The following is a 19,763-nucleotide window of genomic DNA, read 5'->3' as shown; positions in this document are numbered from 1 at the left end:
ATTTGGGGTATGTACACTTTTGAAGACAACTTAATAATAAAACGTAGATATTTACAAATACACCCAATTTACCCAATATAAACAGTTAATACATTCAAATATTCAGGACACTTGTGTCTCAAGTCGTTCTGCTCTTTTTGTGACGCTGCAACGGCACTGCAGCTTCTTCCTGTTTAGATTCCTTGGGGGAGGAGCCGAGCGGCATTCAATTCGTGCGTGACCTGTTCCAATGTCGGGTGAGTTTACACTGCCTTTCCGACGAACCTAAGACGGCGCCAAGCCACATCTTTAGTTGGCCATTTTTCGGATGGCTGAGAGTAGTCCGTTTGCATTTACATTGCAGAAAAGACCTGAGACAGCCCTAAGCCATCCTAAAAATGGCCACTGTAAATGCACCGTTAGTGATCTTCTCAAATGGAATTGGAGTAGCCTTAGATTATACAAGAAATCTCATTTAAAATGTTCCTATTTGTATTCTTAATTTTTAAGTTTCAAATAATTTGCTATGCTTGGTAAAGGGCTCATTAATCAAATTCACAATGTCCAAAACATCATTTTGCAGCTAAATTAGGCTTCAGTTTAGTAAAAAGGTTTAAGCATTCTTGGGTTTGAACTAGTTGACAAATGTACAGCTATTGCCAAAAGTTTTGCATAGAAATGTATGATTGAGACATAATAAAATAAAATAAAAAACTATATGATCATAATGTAGATTGTTTATTTAATCAGATAATATACAAAATTATAGCAGTCTAGCAGAAGTCATAATAGTACAGCATTTCATGTTAGAGTTTGAACTATCTTTTTCTTTTTCATTAAGTATATGGAAACTACAAAGCGGCATGTTGACGTAACATTATTCAGCAGGTTTTATTAAAATTTACGAAACCAATTGTGTTAATTTTATAGGGTGATGCAAAACTTTTACCCATCGCTGTATTGCCTGCTGTGAAAACATGGATAACCCACAGCTTAACATGATAATATTCAAGTCTGTTCAGATCATCTTATTTTTGTAAGTCATAGTTTTTCTGTGGCTGCCTGTATGTCACTCAGAGTAGTGTGCACTGGCATACAAATATCATTCTTATGGCTTATTTTACCCTGCTTCTTTTAATAAAAGTATATCATTATATACTAGTTGCAGGAGTCACTGGCCCTGCTTGAAAGGTCCGTTTCAATTGTTCCAGTAAAGGCACAAAGTTAGAGCTCACAAGAGACAGATAACCCTTTATTCTGTTCTGTGCTTAGCAACAGAAACTGGCTACAATTAATGGCTGGGTAAGAACTGCATAACTAGTAGGCATAATCAAGCACTGCAACCAATAGGAAGATATGCAGTAACCATGGCACCAGATCCTCTGGAGGCAATCAGAGAACATTAATGTACTAGACCTACACTACTACATACAGTGTTTGTATTGAAGATTAATAAAGAGAGCTTGTTATTCTTATACACCATAATGTATGTTGTTTTTTATGCTGATCCCAGAGTACAGAGACTGAACTGTCCCTTGTTTGCTAAAACTCTTTAGGCAAAAATCTGACCTACTGCACCACATTTCTTTAACGTTGATTGATCTATTGTACAAAGAAACAACTCAAACTTTTTTTTTTTTTTTTTGCTCACCTGAAACTATGTTGTTTTTTTTTTTTTTTTTTCTAGTTTTACACACGGACATTAGGTTTTCTTGTTGCATTATTTGTCCATTTCTAACCTAATTTACTTAAATATGTAACCATACAAATTTAACCAATAGATACTGTAGATGGTTTGAAGCAGTTTTTACACTTAAGCACTATTTACACTTAAGATCTAGTATTATAGTTTATCTTCACAGTCTTGTACATTCTTTTTGAGTTAACACTAACATACAGTATTCAAAATAAAGCAGCATAGCTGTTAAGATCAGACACTGGCCACTATAGACTGGGGTGACTTTACTTTTGCGGTTTGACCCCTTTTGTGCTCATTTGTAAGAACTGGAGATTTGTAAATGTGGGCTCAATCATGACTTTTAAGGGTAGGCCCTTTTAGCTTCCTTGTGGGGGCCTCTGTTTGCAATGTTACTCATTTTGAGTGTTTGAAGTTATGGATTACAGGACTCTCCGGAGTTAGCCACCAGAAACAATATGAATCAATAAATAAATAAATACACGTGTATTACTTGTCATGATGCATATGAAATTAACTGAATAAGTAAAAGCGAAACAATAGTCAAGTGTAATAAAGTAACAGACAAACTAAAGCAAAACAACAGTGTTTACTCACTATGTTCTAGTATGAAATTAGCTGCAGGGTGAGTTTCTAGCTATCACAAAATAGTTACAAAATGCAGCAGCAATATGCATGATGTGCACATTATTTAACAGAATGATGAAGCAACTCACTAGAGTGGGAAACATCAAATTTCTTGGCAACTTGTTTTTGATTCGGGTTTTTTTCAAGAGCTCAAACAATTTCCAACTTTGTAGCAGGTTAAATTTGACGCTTTAACTAGGGAAACCATATGCCTAACAACATTTGGGTTTTTTTTAGATGCTCCGAATATACCGAATATACAGTTCCTTCTCTTTCCAGCTTTCCTACTCTAGGTACTCGCTGCAGTGACCTGAACCTCATTCAAGATTCCTATTTCATCTTATGCCTTCGCATTTCAAAAATAGATCAGCTGCAGCAAGCACAATGTATTCAGCTTTCAAAAATCAACTCTCCTCTGTGCCCGTACATTTCCATACTGAAATGAAAGATTGGTTTTCTTCACATCTCCCCACTGTGGTGTCCAGAGCAGGTCTTCCCTCGCAATTTTTCATTCCTCATTCATTCAGAATAGGGGAAGCCATATCAGCAGAAAAAGCAAATATCAGTCAGCATCTAATCAAATGTATGGGCCACTGGACCTCATCAGCAGTTGAAGATTATATTCATTCTTCATCATCTGAAATATCTGCTGCCCATCAGTCCATTGCCAGTATGTCCAGTGTGGGGATGACCTTTCCGCCAGGGCCACCAGAGATTTCCTCCTAAAAAAAGATTTTTTTTTCTTAAATGTTTGCTCTCTTTTCTTCTTTTCTATATGCATTGGCAGTTCCTCTTTTTCTTCTTATAGGTGTCTTCAGTTAGTGATTTTTCCAAGCCTTTGTTAAGCTATGCTTCATTTATCTCTTAGAGGAGGGTTCTTCGCGAGTCAGAGGGGGCCCCCGGCCAAACCCCTCCTTTAGCATGCATTACCTCTTGTCTTCCTCTTTCAGGTTCTAATGCCTCTATTTATGTGAGGGCCCTTAAGCGATGGAACCCCTCTTCGTTTGTCAGGTCTAATAACTAATAACTCCATGTTTTCTTTTCGGTTTGCAAGCCTCTTCGTATGTCGGGTTACGTTAGTGACGGTGCCCCTCTTCGTATATGTCGGGTTAACTTAGCGACACTAACCCCCCTCTTATTTGTCGGGTCTCCTCACGACGGAACCCCCCTTCTATATGTTGGGTCTTGAGCTCCTCTCTATACACGTTTTATATGTTACTAACTCTATGTCTTTAAACACTACATCAGGGGCCTTGCTTCACCCCGCAAATTGTATGTTGTATGTGTTGCCATGCAGCAACTGTATTTTGGTAAAGCTTATTTCAGAACTTGACTGTGCTCAGAAAGTTAAAACAAAAGACAAAGGGATGTAATCTGGACACTGTATAATAAATGAAGTGAAACTGTAATTTGTCATAAGAAAATAGAAGTACTGTACATGGGTATAGTGTACATACTTAATAACAAATGTGAAATGTGAGTGGAATTAACTCTACAGAAAAAAATGCATCCAAAGTGACATGCAAAATTTAACAACTTAGACTTGGTAAATCAATTTCTCAACCCTATAACAAAAAGTTTCTGAATAGATAGGAATCATTCACAATAATTTCCAGAGACCTTCTATTCAATGTTATACAACACTTTGTTGTTAACCAATACGAGCTACAAAAAAGACTAGGTCGTTCCTAAACCTTAAAGCAGTGTGACAGGATATTTAATAAGGACGCCATTGTCCCATTGGAAACTCCACTTTTTCAATAAAAAAATTAAAATCAATAATGGCGATTACCAGACTCCAGAACAGTGCTAGGTACCTACCACTGACTAATTACATTCCTTCCCCAGCACCCACTCAGAAACTCGCAAAGCATTATCAAAAGGGTAACATTATAAACAGAGGCCCCCACAAAGAGGCTAAATGTCCCTACCCTTAAAATCATTTCCCACATTCATTACTGAGCTTGCATTTACAAATCTCCAGTTTTTACAGATTAGAACAAAAGAGGTTAAACCACAAAAGTAAAGTCACTCCTCAGTGGCCAGCCTCAATGTTTGATCTGAACAGCTATGCTGCTTTATCTTGTGTACGGTATGTTAGTGTTAAAAGGCTGTTAGTCACTTATTAGCAGGTTCAAAGCTAAAGGTATTATAATGTTTGGTGCTCATGTTAGTTAGAGTTCATGAAAGGTGAAGTGTAATGGCACTGGCAGCAGTCAGGAATGGTGCTGGCAGTGGCCATTATTAGCTTCCTTTTACAGACCTGAATATAGCCCTGGGCTTTCTAGGGCCTTATTTATGTAACTTATTTTCCAACACCATATTTTGTAGCTCTGCTTCTCCAGGGTTAACAAATAATCCCATGAAATGTTGCTTGCTGGTTTTGCAATAGTCAGATGGTCAGCTAAAAGCAGAGTGTCGTCCTTGGTTGGCTGCTGTGTTTCCGGTGTCAATGTAACTTTTAATTACTTCAGATGTTGTGTCCCATTAGGTGATAAAGAGGTGTCTCGCTTGTCATACCTCAGTGGCGCCCCCCCCCCCCCGCTCCCCCCTTGTGAAGGTGTCAGAAGTCTTAGAGCTTAAGCCCTTCATGAACAGTTGCATTCGGCATGCTTCCTCCACATGCCACATGCACACCGACGAAGAGGCGAAATTACATTTTTAATCAAAGGCTTTATGCTTCACTTGGAGCTAGGCAGCAGATTGTTAGCCTTGGAAGTAGGTTACACATTGTGTTGGGCAATCACGTTTTGTCCTTAGCCATCTGGCAACATGAATCAATGTCAGCTGGATGAAAATATAACTTTGCAAAGGTGACCTTGGTAACAGTGTTGGTACATTAAGCTGGGGATACAAGATGGTTACCTGAATATGCTAGTACTGTATATTGGAAGTGTACAATAAGTTATGTTGAAGATTTGCAAAGTTGGGGAAAATGTACAGTGCTTTTCAGTAGGGATTAAAGCATATTCAGTATTAAGGTAATACATATCTCATTTTGGTTAAATAAACAGTTGTCTACATTTTCTGGCAGTCGGAATTAACTGTGGCATACTGATAATGAGTGGCTGTGGGCACAGTAAAATACTGTAGGTAAGTTTGTTTGCACATATAAACATACACACCAACTTTCAGGAACAGATTGTTAACCTGCTGTCTGGGAGCTGTGGCAGGTGTACTTTTTCTCTCTTTGTGGAATGTATTGATTATTACATTCGTCCTGTATATTTATTTGTTTTTCTTATAGTGTATATATTTATTTGTTAAATATGCATTGTGCTATATAGATTTAAAAATAATTAATACCTGCTTCAGAAGACTGTCACATTTATCAATGTTGACAATATGAGATCTGCTGATATTTAATGAAAAACATAATACCAAAACATTCACAATTTCGTTAAAGGATTAATGTAGAAATCATTTATACATTTAGAATGTAGTTTTTTTTTTTTTTTTTTGTGAAAGTATGACACAGGTGCAAAATGAATTTCGTTTCTGTGTTCACCAAGTAGAATCTTCTGATGGGTTCTCAGGATGCGAGGTGTGGGGGTATTATGTCAGTGCTAACAATATTTAAGTCCCTAATGTTATAAGACCAACATATTTTGAATATTCTTTGCATAAACTAGATAAACAATAAAAGTAAATAACATTTAATTCATTACTGTACTCCCTAGAAGTCCCATTTCAATTCTTAACATGCCATTGTTGACTTCTGTCACCATTGTTTTCTCTTCAAACCGCTACGTCCTTAATGTATGCTGACAAGAGCTTTCAGGTCAGATATTGAGTGAAATTGATGAGTGAATATTAAATAAATTCTTATAAAACGTTAATGGTATGCTCTTGGTTGTTGAAAATATATTATAGTTATAATATATTTATATAATATATGTATAATATCTATATAGTTATAGTTTTATATTTAAATTCACATACTAAATTATCTACCATCTGTTTATGTCTGTAACATTGCTGGTAAACTGTATGTGCTTCCCTTTTGACTTTTAATATCTTTGGATCTGCAGTCATCCATCCTAGACGACATTGGTGTCATGGTCAAACAAAAGAATGCAACACTTACAAGTGACAAAGAAGTGGGAGCTATATATATATATATATATATATATATATATATATCTATATATATATATATATATATATATATATATATATATATATATATATATATATATTAGTGTGTGTGTGTGTTTGTATTTGTTTGTTCTGTGCATTGTTGGTGTGCATACACATTTAAACACCATTTTTTGTTAGCGTTTTTAGTTTAATCTATTATTGCTCCACTCATTATGTAACAGTTGCCCCTGAATCCCCTCATCTATTGGCTGGTTTCTGAAAATTAAAACTAAAATATGGTCTTGTATTTTCATTTTTCAGTTTTTTCGCCCACAATTAGAACATTGAAAAATTGGAATTTTGATGAAAATTACCATAACTTCGTTTTTTGGTTTCTTAAAAAAAAAAAAAAAAAAAAAAAAAAATTTCGTAACTTGAAAATACTTGCTATTTGTGTAACGAAAGGGTCATAGTCAGCCTGTCATAACGGCGGGGGAGGACTGCACACATGTGGCAAACAAAAAACAAATAAAATAAATGTACACAAAGTTTATTTTTTTTGTTCTGTTCTAGTATTATTTTAATTATAATTTATTATTTAAATATTTTAAACGATGCGCATGTGCAAACTCCTTACTGTACTATTCACTACAGTATTCATTTTCCGGAAGCAGAACCCACATTTACTTAAACAGAATGAGTCATTCAGGCTATTATAGGCTGCGTATGGAAGGCTGCGTATGTGACGTTTGTTTATCTAAATGGATTTGAAAATCAATGAAAGACAATGGCAATGAGAATTCACTTCTCATATTATAATGTTTAATAACAACAACATATATATATATATATATATATATATATATATATATATATATATATATATATATATATATATATATATATATATATATATATATATATATATATATATATATAGTGAGATAGCAGGGAGGGGGTTAAAATCCTTCCCTGCTAAAAACCTTGTGAGAATGCACATTTGGGTTTAATTGTGTAATTGTTTAATTGTTTTATTGTTTAGTTATCCCCTGCACCTGGTGGTAATTGTAAATTAGAGCCAGGTGCAGTGTATTTAAGAGAGTCAGCCAGTCTGTTCCAGGCTGCTGCTGAGAGAAGAGCCTGACTGTGTGAGTGAGCAGTCTTATCGAGGTATTGTGTGAGGGTGTGTTTTTGAATGTTTGTGGCAGGTAAATGGTTTAGCCGTCCTCCGTGATAGTTAGGCTCCTGTTTATGTTTAGTTAGTGCTCCAAATAGGAGCGAGGTGTTTGTTTTGTGTTTATTTTCATTCTGTGTTTATTAAAAGTGCGCGTGAGCGCTGTTATCAGTACAATCCTGTGTGTTGGGTCGTGATTCAGAAGGGAGAAGAACCCGTGAGAGCCTGTGTGGCGAGCCAAAAGGTGACAGTATATTTATTTTTTTAATATGTTTTCATGTGTTTAAGTTGTTTTTAGAAATGGGGTCATATTTATAAAGGCTTTTATGCCCAAACAGTTTGTTTCCATGAAAGGAAAATAATTGTGTTCTACCTAATGTTGCCTTTTGTGAGTGTTTAAGTTTAACAAAACTGAGCTTACCTTCATTCTGATTAATGTTCCTGTTGTATATACAATTTTAGCACTGGATTTCTTGTAAGCACCTCTCCTCAGAAAATGTAAACGAAATGTCCCCATGAAGTATGGCTGTGCAATGTTGCTTACTCTGACCGAATGTCTTGCTGGCCACAAGCACAGCCATGGTGGTCATGTACAAATTGACCCCTAAATGATCAGGTGGGTTTTCACAAAAACACAGGTACCACAGAAGTTATTGACCTATGGCTAAAGATCACTTTAGTCACATAAGGGCCTTCTGAAGCACCTGTTTAATTCTAAAGACTTGCATGTAAAATATTCTTTAGAGGAATCATAACCACGTTTGCTGCTCTGAGTGTCACTGAGTAACATTTTGAAAGGGTATTTGTTTAAAAGCTGCAGTGTGCCACTAAGTTGTTAAAAAGTATTTAAAAATGTTATTAATTACTGTGGTTTGATATGGTACATTATTCCATAGTCCAGCCTTTATTGCATTTAATTATAATGTAGATTGCCCAGTTTGCAACAGAGTGTGTATAAAAAACATTAAGATGTCATTACATTTGCAAAGGTTTTGATTTGATAGAGCACCGTACCCTGTGCAATATGTTTTTCATTCTAATGGTTACTGATACTTGCTGAAGGAATAAATTGTGTTGATCGTTAACTATCAAAGATAATTTGTTGAACTGTTTAAAGTTTTTTTATATATATATATATATATATATATGTGTGTGTGTGTGGCGTCTGGTGGTCAAAAAAAATGGGGCGGCAGAAAAAAGCAAAGGTCTTCGGGTCCCCTTAAGCCTCCAGCAGCAGAAGAATCTTATTCTATTCTGACTAGCAACACTTTTCGTATCTTCTTAATGTTTTGCCCCAATTCAAAGCTGTATAGATTGTGGTTTTGATGTGCAGGGTCGCCGATTTGTGCCCAGTCCTACTTGTTATACTAGTACTGCTGTGCAGACAAACTTTTCAAGCAGATGCTTACATAATGATTGAAGTTCACATAAATCACTACCATACATGCACTTTTTTAATTCTGTAGTACAATAAAGGGGGGAGGGCAAACAGGAGGGCAAATGAGATTGAATAAATTCCTGTAGGGCGTTCTTCCTGTAATGGCTTACAGATTTTAACATACTCAAACAACAGTTAATCAAGAATAATCACAGTATCAGAGTATATATTTACTCCTTTGGTTTATTAAAGCTTAAATGGATTGAGTGATCTCAGATCTACTTCTCATCCTAGCTCATAGACAGTCTTTGCAAACTAACAGCATTAACTCAGTGGACATGATCAAGGGCTGCATAGAGGAAGAGACCTTGGGAATTGATAATAGGATAGATGGACTTTATGAGTCAGGAGATTCCCCTTGTCTCACAGAGGGCCTCCCTTGTGAAGGCAAGACCGAACCAATCGGTCCCCCCCCCCCCCCCCCCCCCCCCCCCCCCCCCCCCCCCCCCCCCCCCAAAAGGATCTAGAGGTGAGAAAATGTGAAGATGACAGTGTTAGATAGATAGATTAGGCCAGGGGTCCCCCTTCTGGCGTGAACTTTCCCCAGCAGAGGACAAATTCAGTGGCAGCAGGGCTTCCAAGATTGGGAAGTGAGCTTCACTTCACCCAAAAAAAGAGGACACCGGCACCACACAACTACGCCGCCAAAGCAAAACAATAAATTTTTTCTTGATAGACGGCAATTAGACTCATCTCACTGTTAAGTTGAGAGGAAACCTTTGAAGAGATGGCCCACCTTTGAGCATACTAACAAACTATGTTTGGCATAAGATATACTTTGAGCAAAGATATATCAGGCAGGAGAACAAACACAGATTCCTCTGCAGTGGAAGACCTGTTCACCTTGACTACTGCATCTATATGGAAGGAATTAAATATTATTTTTAAATTAAGAAATCTTCAATAGATATTTTAAGACCATGAAATGCTAAAAATGAGCTGACTGGTGAACTGAAGAGTTCACTCTTGGAACATGGGAGACCTCTAGAGGTCTTTGACTTGTGACAGTGAGCCTGTGGCTTAAAGAAAACTTGTAGCTTTAGATGAGTTTATGGCTGAATGACTTGCCTTGTCGAAGGCAGCAAAATGTATAGAGAGCATTATATAGTATGAAACGTGATGAAGAAAAGTGGGAATGGGACAACAAATCCCATGATTCAATGCGAATATACATGATTCAATGCCTGTATTGCTACGGCCGCCATTATTGGAGCCCACTCAGTTTGTGCAAGCACTCTAAGAGTAGTGGAAGCAGCCTGACGATAAGTAAACACAGAGCACTGCAGCAGGACACAGACTAGTCAGGAGGTGCCGAAACACAAAGCAAGTGGAAACAAACAAGCATCAGACAAATAGTAGAAACGCCTGTATGCTCGGTCTGCAGGAGCATGCTGCAATGGCAGCGCATATATTCACTTTACAGTATGCAGTACAGTAGTAAAAAAAACCTCTTGCTGGACTGCAGGGTTCAGCAGCAGTGACATGATGGTAGGAGTGAGTGAATAATAGGAAGCGTGCTTTGGCAGCAGCACATGGCGTATTTATCAGCAAATTGTCCAGGAAGAGAATGCAGTCGCCATTCAAGTTATCGATTCTGCAGACAAAGAAAAGTAAGGTGAGTAGCGATTTCAAATATAAATTGAATCAGATTTACATGACTAAACCAGATTCTTGCAGAGCTGTGTAGCATGACCGAAAAGACAGTCCATTCAAGAATACATTCGCAAATTCGGAGGCGAGCACACTTAGTCTACCAGTATCGAGCATAGAATGGTTAGTGGCATCTATCTGCTGTGCTACGACAGGCAAACAAAAATACAAGACAGAGAGCAACTCATGTCTTGGGTTTAAATAGGGGTTTAGCAGATGTTATTGGTAGGAAGGAAACAAGGAGGGAGGAGCCCTCCCATCATGCCCCACAAATCACACTACATGTTTATAATATATAAAGCAATATGGTTACAACACATACCTTCATGCAGTCTAAGGCAACCATTTGCACTAATACACACAATATAACAACATCTCTAAAGCTGATAATAATCCTATCTTCTAGCATCATGCTTCAATATAGGTGAGATAAATTCAAGAGTATGCTTAACCTCCTGCAGAGAGGTATGTCTTAACCCTTTACGGTCCTATGTCGGACCAGGTCCGACATTACAATTTTCCCTTTCCAGTCCATCAAAAAAAAAGTGAGACCGATAGGATTCGAATGAAGCCAAAAAAAAGGGGTGTATCTGATATCCCCATGCACCACAGAGATAACACGGACACAAACAAAGGAGATAGCTCCTTCCGCATCCAGCGCTCAAAGAATGTCATGGACATTTGCAGAGCTTTTGAGGTGTCATAGTAATAAAATAATGACTTGTATGTGAAAAATACAGCAAACAAGGGTTGGGGTTTGGCTGGAGATGCAGTACTGATGTCTTTGTCATACACTGCCTTTTAAACCTGTTTTATTCTGGAAAAAAAAATGCGTGTTTAAAATAAACAGTGTGTGAAAATTAATTGGATCTGGCGTGCCTGACAAGCGCTGAATAAATGGACTGAAAGGGTTAAAGTTGTGAAGTCAGATCCTGGAATCTTTCAGACATTCTCACATTGAGATTAATGGTGTTGCTGCAGCTCTCTGTGGATACCAATTAAGGACAGAAAAGGAATGAAAAACAAATAGGTGCAAAAATAATTATTTCTCACCCTCTCATATTGCGGACATGGCAACTTGAATTTTCCATTATTCTGCGCTGGAAAATGAGCACTATGTTCACAGAAAGAAACAGCATTTTATGAGTGGCATGGGAGAAGAAATCTCAAATGAACATAAGCGTAATGCTCAAAAGCTAGAAAACATTAGTTTCCCACCTGGATCCTTAATATGCCAATATGCTGTCCCCATGGTAACCGGATTACAGCAAAAATTTTAGTAAAGTAATACAAAATAAATAGGCTTATGACAACCAGAACACTTAGTCTAAATCAAAATAGTGTACAAATTAAGTGAAAGATTGTTACTGGGAGCAAGGATTAGGCTGATGGTTTTATCTGCAGGAACAATACATCATTGGGCATTTATAGCTTTAGTTTTTGTAAGCTTCAGGGTTAGATATATTTCTGTTGTCCTTAAAGATTTGCTGCACATTTTAGGCTGGGTTTCTGGCTATCTAAAACATGAACTTCAGTTAATGCCCTCCCTGTTCCAAAACTGTTGGAGAGCTCATTTCAACCAGAAGGCAAATTAGTATTACAATGCAAAAGGTAGTATTCTGAATGCACTAAATCATGTATGATAAAGTTAATATTGTGAATGTAATGAGATATTTTGCAAAGAGGCCACAGCTTTTATTTTTTTATCAAACTAATTTAACATGTTTTATAATATTTGAATAATTAATATTACAAACCTGCACTAGAACATTTCTGTAAGTCGAGAGTAATGAAACAATAAAAGCAAAAATGCAGATTCAGCAATAGGAAACTGTTAAGATTTATAGTAATCCTCATTATTATCGACGTAGTGAAATAAGGACATTTGTAGTAAAGCTTTTCAAAATATACCAAACTATCAGTCTCTGTTTTACTGACTTTAATATCTTGGGTTTCTAATTGGTTCAAATTGATTTGGATAATGCCTCCAGTGCCAGTGATTGAAAATAAGGGTCAGGGATAGTGCGCTCACTTCAGTGCTGTGTGTATGAATTGAGACCAGCTGGTGTGGTACATCTTCATATTCAAACTTTAAAAACTAGAAGAACTGCTGCATGCAATAAAGTTGAATTGTGGTTCACTGCAAATCATAAAGGTACATGTGTCTCTCCACTGCTGGGGATTTCTCACATAATTCACTTGTGCTTTTCTTTAATTACAGTATTCCCCTGAGATTGGGTATTGTAGTTAAACAGTGAAGTTAATGGGTCGTTGAAATAATTAATACAATTACATAATTTTTAATCAGAGGGAGACAGTATTTGACTTAGTGCCTATAATAAGCAAGGGGTGTGTTATTTTTCTGTTTACTTTTTTCCCAGATAAAGGCCAAATACAAATGCTCTTTGACAGAATGATCTGCAGTACATTGAAAACAGCCAACTTTACTTCGACTTTTAGTCTACTAATCTATGACTTTTGATGATATGCAAGTGAAGATTATTTGACTTTCAATGCGTTTATAACTTGATGTATTTGACTAAAGTGTGTTTGATTAATCAACCTGTCATGATATTATGATCGTTCCAATAATTCTAAGATTTCCAACTTGATATATCAGTTGCAGTACTAAAAGTTTGAATTTATGACTCTTCAGTGACCCTAGCAGTGACTGCACTTGACAAAAACATCTCAAATTCTCTCAATTTTACAGTATTACATTACTGTGACAAGAAACATTAAAATAAATTGATTGGTCATTGTGAGTGCCCTAATCTCTGGTAAAGGAACTTGAATGTTATCATTGACTATGGCTGGGACCAAATCAAAACTTTGATTTGATCCCAGCCTATGTTTAATCTCTATTCCAAATAAAACATTTTTAGTATTGCATATTACAGTATTTAGGCTATTTGAAATAACCACAACACAACATTATCTACTGTTGGGATACTGAAGCCTAAAGGCTACTAAACTACATGTGGAATTCTGAGCATTACTCGTGGAATATTGAAGAAAACGTTTGTATTCATTAGCAATAAAATATATTGCTATATAAAAAAAACAAGCAGAAAAAACTTTAAATGTAATTTTATTTAAGTCAGCCATTTTTAAATAATAAATAATAGTAATAGAACCATTTTACCTTGTGGTAAGGACCTTCTCGTTATGTTAAATGCTGTCGCCTTTGGCTCAGGCACCAGATGGTAAAGCCTTCCTCTTCGGGTTCTATTGCTTAAATACGGCACATATTGAACTATAGCAAGTATATTAAGGTCATAGTTTAAATAAATAAATACAGTTAAAACATTGTTTTAAAGCAAAAGATAAATATAATATATTGAAGATGATATAGACGATACATCACGTAGATATTTTTACAAATGAGGATAACTGAATAATAGTTGAATAATCCACAAGCCCCGCGGGCTACTGCAGTTTTCTACGGCCATCGACTTGATTGAAATAACCTCAATACCCTGTGAAAAAATATTGTTTAGAGAATTACATTTTGTTTCAATGTGGCATAGTCTGGAACAGTGCGATTCAACCAGTTATTCTGTAGTTAAATTTCAGTGAATGCAAGATACATTCCAAAATGAGATCTGGTAAAAATAAATAAATCGTTCAGCGGCACCAAATATTAAAATTATTCCATGCTGGGTCTCTCATTACATGTTATATAGTATTTCATTTTTAATAAAAGGAAATAGTTTTGCTAGGAATTAAAATGCATTTACAGTGAAACCTGATTTTAATCTGTCCCCAAAATAACTGAACTTCTGTGGCTGCTTATTCAAAATGCCTTTGTCATTGACTTCAGGCAGAAGTGAAAAGTTTGCCTGTACTGTATACTGTATATGATCAATTAATGGTAAAATCATAATACAATTTTTTTTTATATAAACACACCATTATTCATGTGAAATCCTACTGATTGTAGGGTATTTTTGAAATATTGATTAGATTTCTGTAATGAAAAACACCAATTACAATTCTAAACAAAAAAAAAAAAAAAAAATACTTGCAGTACACACACTTAAATGAAATGTCTGTGTTAAGTTTATGGTGTGGATTTTTTCCTTTTTGAAGAAAATGTGCTGATATCAATTTGGAGAATCTAGCCTTATGTGTCATTTTGTAGCTGCAGGCATTTAGTTTGACAGTAAACAGCAGGAATAGTGCATGTAATGTATTTAACCCATAAGAAGACCTACTTTTGCTTATAACAATTATCTCCAGCAGCTGAATTTGTCAAGCAGGCAAGACTTGCATTTGCTTTGCCAACTTATCAAAGTTACAGCAAAATCCACAAAAGTGCCACACAATACAGCACATTTTTCAATGATCTAATTTGTACAGTAGGTAGCCTAAAACAAAGAGGCCAATGATCTAATGGGCATGTAGCTTCCAGGTTGTCAATCAATCAATATTTATTTTATATAGCATCTTTCATAGTGGACCACCATCACAAATTGCTTTACAAGATAGTGAGGAACAATGCATAAAATGCAGTGAAATACAGGGCATAGTACATTAAATAAACAATAAAAAAATGCAAATACATTAAATGCAGGCGTAATACATTAAATACAAGGCTAATACTTGTGAATTCTAAATGTTGTGGATCCGTGTGTCGTCATACAGAACCATACGAATAAGATGGAGAAAAAACCTGAAATGGCAATATAGACAGCAGCTGTGCAAGTATGTTGCACTCCTGCTTGGGTATAACAAGCAAGCCAGAGTCAGAGGACCTCAGTTTGCATGCAGTGACATTGTGGGTCAGCAGGTTGGAATGATATTCTGGACCGGTGTGATGAAGGGCCTTGTAGGCAAGCAGGATCATTTTGAAAGTAATCCTGAACTTTACAGGTAGCCAGTGCAGCTGGGCAAGACTGGGTAATGTGATCATGTTTTTTACATCTGGTAAGGATCCTAGCAGTGGCATTTTTAACCAGCTGCAATCTGTTTATGGTGCTTGACGGTAAACCACCATAGAGAGAGTTGCAGTATTCAAGTCGAGAGGAGATGAATGCATGACAGAGTATCTGCATTTAGGAGGGAAAGGTATGGACTCACTGTTGAGATGTTTCGGAAGTGGTAGAAGGAGGATTTGACTACAGAGAATCAAAGGAGAGGTTATTCTCCAGAAGTACATCGAGGCTTCGTACAGTGGGGGAAGGCAGCAGCAGACAGTTTCTGAGTTTCAAGGCAGCAATATTGAGATTCTTGAGTTGAGTTTTCGATCGTAAGAAGAAGTTCAGATTTGTTTATGTTGAGCTGAAAAAAAATGGCAGACATCCAGGCCTCGATGTCTTGGATGAAAGCTGAAAGCCGGAACATTGCAGCAGGACATCCTGGGACTAGTTTTAGGTACAGCTGGGTGTCGTCTGCATAGGAATGAAACATGAGGCTGGGTTGGTGGATGAAGTGACCCAAGGGAACCATGTAGATGTTGAAGAGAAGAGGCCCAAAAACAGACCCTTGAGGGACAACGCAAGTGACCGGGTTTGCATCAGCACTGCTTCCATCATAGAAAAAAGACTGCATGGGTCCAGATAGGGAAGAGGACAGCCAGGAGAGACAGGTTCCAGCGATCTCAGCATACTTCTGAAGGCAGTCAAGAAGAATGCCATGATCTATGCTCTTGAAAGCAGCAGTTAGGTGCAATAGGACAAGAACAGAGGGAGCAGCAGCAACAGAATTAAGCAGATCATTTACAATCCAGAGTAGTTTCAGATCTGCAGAGATTCAAGCAGATTGTTATCTTTGAGATGTTTCTTCAGTTAGCTGGCTACAGCCCTTTCAAGAGTTTTGGACAGGAAAGGAAGATTGGATATAGGATGGAAGGGAGGGTTACAGAATATAGGATATATCGAGGGAGAGTTTTTAAGCACCGGTGTTACTTGGGCAATCTTGAGGGCAGCAGGAACCAAGCCCAAGTCCAGACAGCTTGAGAGTGTGCATAATGGAAGGAGCAAGATCAGAGGCACAGAGACGGACAAGATTTGTCAGCCAGGGGTCCAAGGGGCACGTGGCAGTCATTGATTTCAGCAATATGCTGGAGATATCGGCAATGGAGAGAGGATAAAAGGAGGATAGAATAGTAGGGGCAAACAGAGGGGAATCAAGGTGGTCGATAGGGTTTGTGGCAGGAGAATAAATGGTGTCACTTTTGTTCTGAAAGAAAGAGGAGAAATCACAACAGGTAAGACAGGAGGATGAACGGGAGATGGATTTATTGGTCAACGGTTTTAAAGGGAATATTGGGTTTATCATGTCCCATGGATATGATTTCTGATAAGTATTTCACCCTGGCAGGAGTGAGCGCATGCCTGTAGCCACTGAGGTGGTCGGTCCACATCTCTCTGTGAACCGTTAGTCCAGACAGCCTCAAACTTGTGGCAGGCAGACTTAAGCAGTCGAAGTTTGAAGGTATACCATGGGCAGTTGCAATGTTTCTTCACTGTTCTGGTTGTGAGTGGAGCAACTGTGTCAATGATCTTTGTATGGGTGGTGTTGTAGAGGGTCACCGCATTGTTGACCGAAGCCAGGAGAGTACCAGTCAGAGGAGAAAAAGAGACACATTCAAGAGTATTATAGGGTTTAGCAGATTCTTGGGACAGAATTACACTAACTTAATCCATTTGAAAAGCAGTGTGTGTGTGTATATGTCTATATATATATATATATATATATATATATATATATATATATATATATATATATATATATATATAATATATATATATATATATATATATATATATATATACTATACAGTAGGGCTCCAGTTTCACTTGTTTTGTATCGTAAACAAAAATAAAATAATTCTTAACTGCAATTGCCAGTTGACTGCAGTCTACAGTAACATACATTCGGTTATAGTAATTATTAAATTAATTTCTTTTAATATTACATATACAATACCACCATATATTGTACTTATGGTATGTAACCTTTGAATAAATATGGATGATGGAGGATTTTATAAACCTGTTGGATCACCAGCATAAATCCAGTAAATGAATGTTCCATTTACTGCAGATCACTAGTAAACAAGCAGTTGGAGGAATTACAGCAGGAATGTGTTTTAATAATATTCATAGCAAAATAATAAAACTTGCTTTAAAGAAACATTAACAGAGAAGCATGTGTTGTGTACATCAGCATTTCAAACTGTGGAACAGCGCATTCATATTACTGTTTGTTTGTGTTTACAGCTGCAGAATGAGCTTGATCAGGAGTACCAAGATAAGTTTAAGAGACTTCCTGTGGAAATCCAGGAGTTTGTACAAGAAGCTATGAAAGGAAAATTCACTGAAGAAGGAGCCCACAAAACTTCCCCTTCCTCCTTGGTGTCAGAAAGTGGAAAATGTAACCACAAGCCTCTACAGTCCGAGGATGATTTGGATGATGACGATGCAGAGAAAGTGTTTGATACTCCACTTTAGGCAGCTCTGCTTTATACTTCAGATTTATTCCTTTGGGTCTGTCACACACACCCAGTCCATACAGAGCAAGGGCTTGTATTGGTCAACCTCTAAATGCAGGAAACAACATTTCTTGAATCGTTTCTTGGAAAAGAAGCTTTCGTGCTATGGTTTGTTGTAATTATAACTTCTTATGGTTCACAGTGCCACTGTTTTGGACCTAAACACATATTAACAGTTTTCTTTTTTTGTACTAATTACATAGGTAATCATACACTCTGGATGTTTAATGGTGTTCTAAGGGTGAATCAAGGTTTATTCTATGTGATAAGTTTCTTAAAGTGCCAGGCAAACTAAACTTCCAGATCATACACTGCATATACAAGCATGGATATCAAGCCCTTCTTAAGTTATATTTAACACAATCTACCAGAAGTATCTCCACTGTATGCACTGAACTAATGGAGATAATCTGCTTTTGTCTGCAAGCACAGGTGACTACTTGCTTTTATAATTGTGTTCCATACATAAAGATAGGGACATTTGTTGCTGCTGAAATGTTTCTTGTTATTTGCTTTGTACAATATTTAAGAGACTTTATTTCATTATTTAACAAAATCGTTGTGTAGGAAAACATATTTTGCATTGTCATGCCAGTAATCTGTTGAACTGTGGACAGTTTGGTTCAGTTAATGAAAATATGTTACAGGGATGCATTAGAATGTGGTATACTTATGTGTTACTGCACACTTGTAAAAGTTTTATATAGAGTGGATACTGTGATGTTACATTAATATATGGGGAAATGTATTTTAGTTTGTTACATAAAACTTTAAGAATACTTGATTTTGAAACAGAAATCACATGTTGTATGACTACTTCAGTTTTTCTTACAAAATTTTCTCACTTTGCATTGGGAAAAAAACAAACATTTAAATGGTCCTGAAACAGGGATGAAGATGGCTTAACAGATTCCAATGCTTTGTCAGAACATAAATATTCTAGTTTCAACTTTGTTAATAAAATACAGCTGAGTAAAATAGATATTTCATATTAATTACATTCATGTTACTAGTGTGGCAAATTTTTCTGCAGATGAAAGCAGTCTGAAGCTTGATTTTTTTTTTTCCATTTAAAATATCCTGATTTAAGATACAGTAAATACATTTGTTTTAATGGACTACAAGCGTATGTTGCTTTGTGTATATTTTAAATCCTCGTTTGCACATTGGTTTAAAAAACAATTCATTAGGTAATGCTGCGTTTGGTAAACATATCTTAAAACAATATTTTTAGACAGTTCTGATTACAATTAATTTTTTGCAGCTTTTGTAAATCCAGCAATTTAGTATTTATGTTTTTTTTTTTTTTTTTTTTTTTTTTTTTTTTTTAAACAAACTCTGTACAGTGCCATGTTTTGCAGTTGATGAAACTAGTACTTAGTGTTTTATTGTGTTTGGAGGTGTTTGTACAACTTCAGTTAAGATATATTTTATTGTTTTAATATTACTTGAATTAGATTTAAAGAGTTTATTTAATGAGACAAGAAGGGTCTTTATGATGTGGAAGTCTTGTGCCTTTTATGTGTTTGCTTTGTTAGGTGTTGAATGTGTGAAATGCAGTACTGTGTACATCTCTATTGTATTAATACGCTTTCTGTATTTTACTATAACTAGATTGTAT

At 36.4% G+C, this 19,763-nt stretch overlaps 1 protein-coding gene across 1 annotated transcript in view; it reads left to right on the top strand.

The window, feature by feature from the left end:
- LOC121317660 (1-phosphatidylinositol 4,5-bisphosphate phosphodiesterase beta-1-like) overlaps nt 1–18,101 on the top strand; it is a 330,252-nt gene extending 312,151 nt beyond the window's left edge. Inside the window, exon 33 of the mRNA XM_041253828.1 lies at nt 17,871–18,101. Coding sequence (XP_041109762.1) covers nt 17,871–18,101 — 231 coding nt within the window. The remainder of the gene's footprint in view (nt 1–17,870) is intronic.
- Nucleotides 18,102–19,763: the final 1,662 nt, after the last annotated feature.

This window comes from Polyodon spathula, chromosome 6 (genome assembly GCF_017654505.1).
Source record: "Polyodon spathula isolate WHYD16114869_AA chromosome 6, ASM1765450v1, whole genome shotgun sequence".
Classification (NCBI taxonomy): domain Eukaryota; kingdom Metazoa; phylum Chordata; class Actinopteri; order Acipenseriformes; family Polyodontidae; genus Polyodon; species Polyodon spathula.
This window is presented reverse-complemented; position numbering and strand designations above follow the sequence as displayed.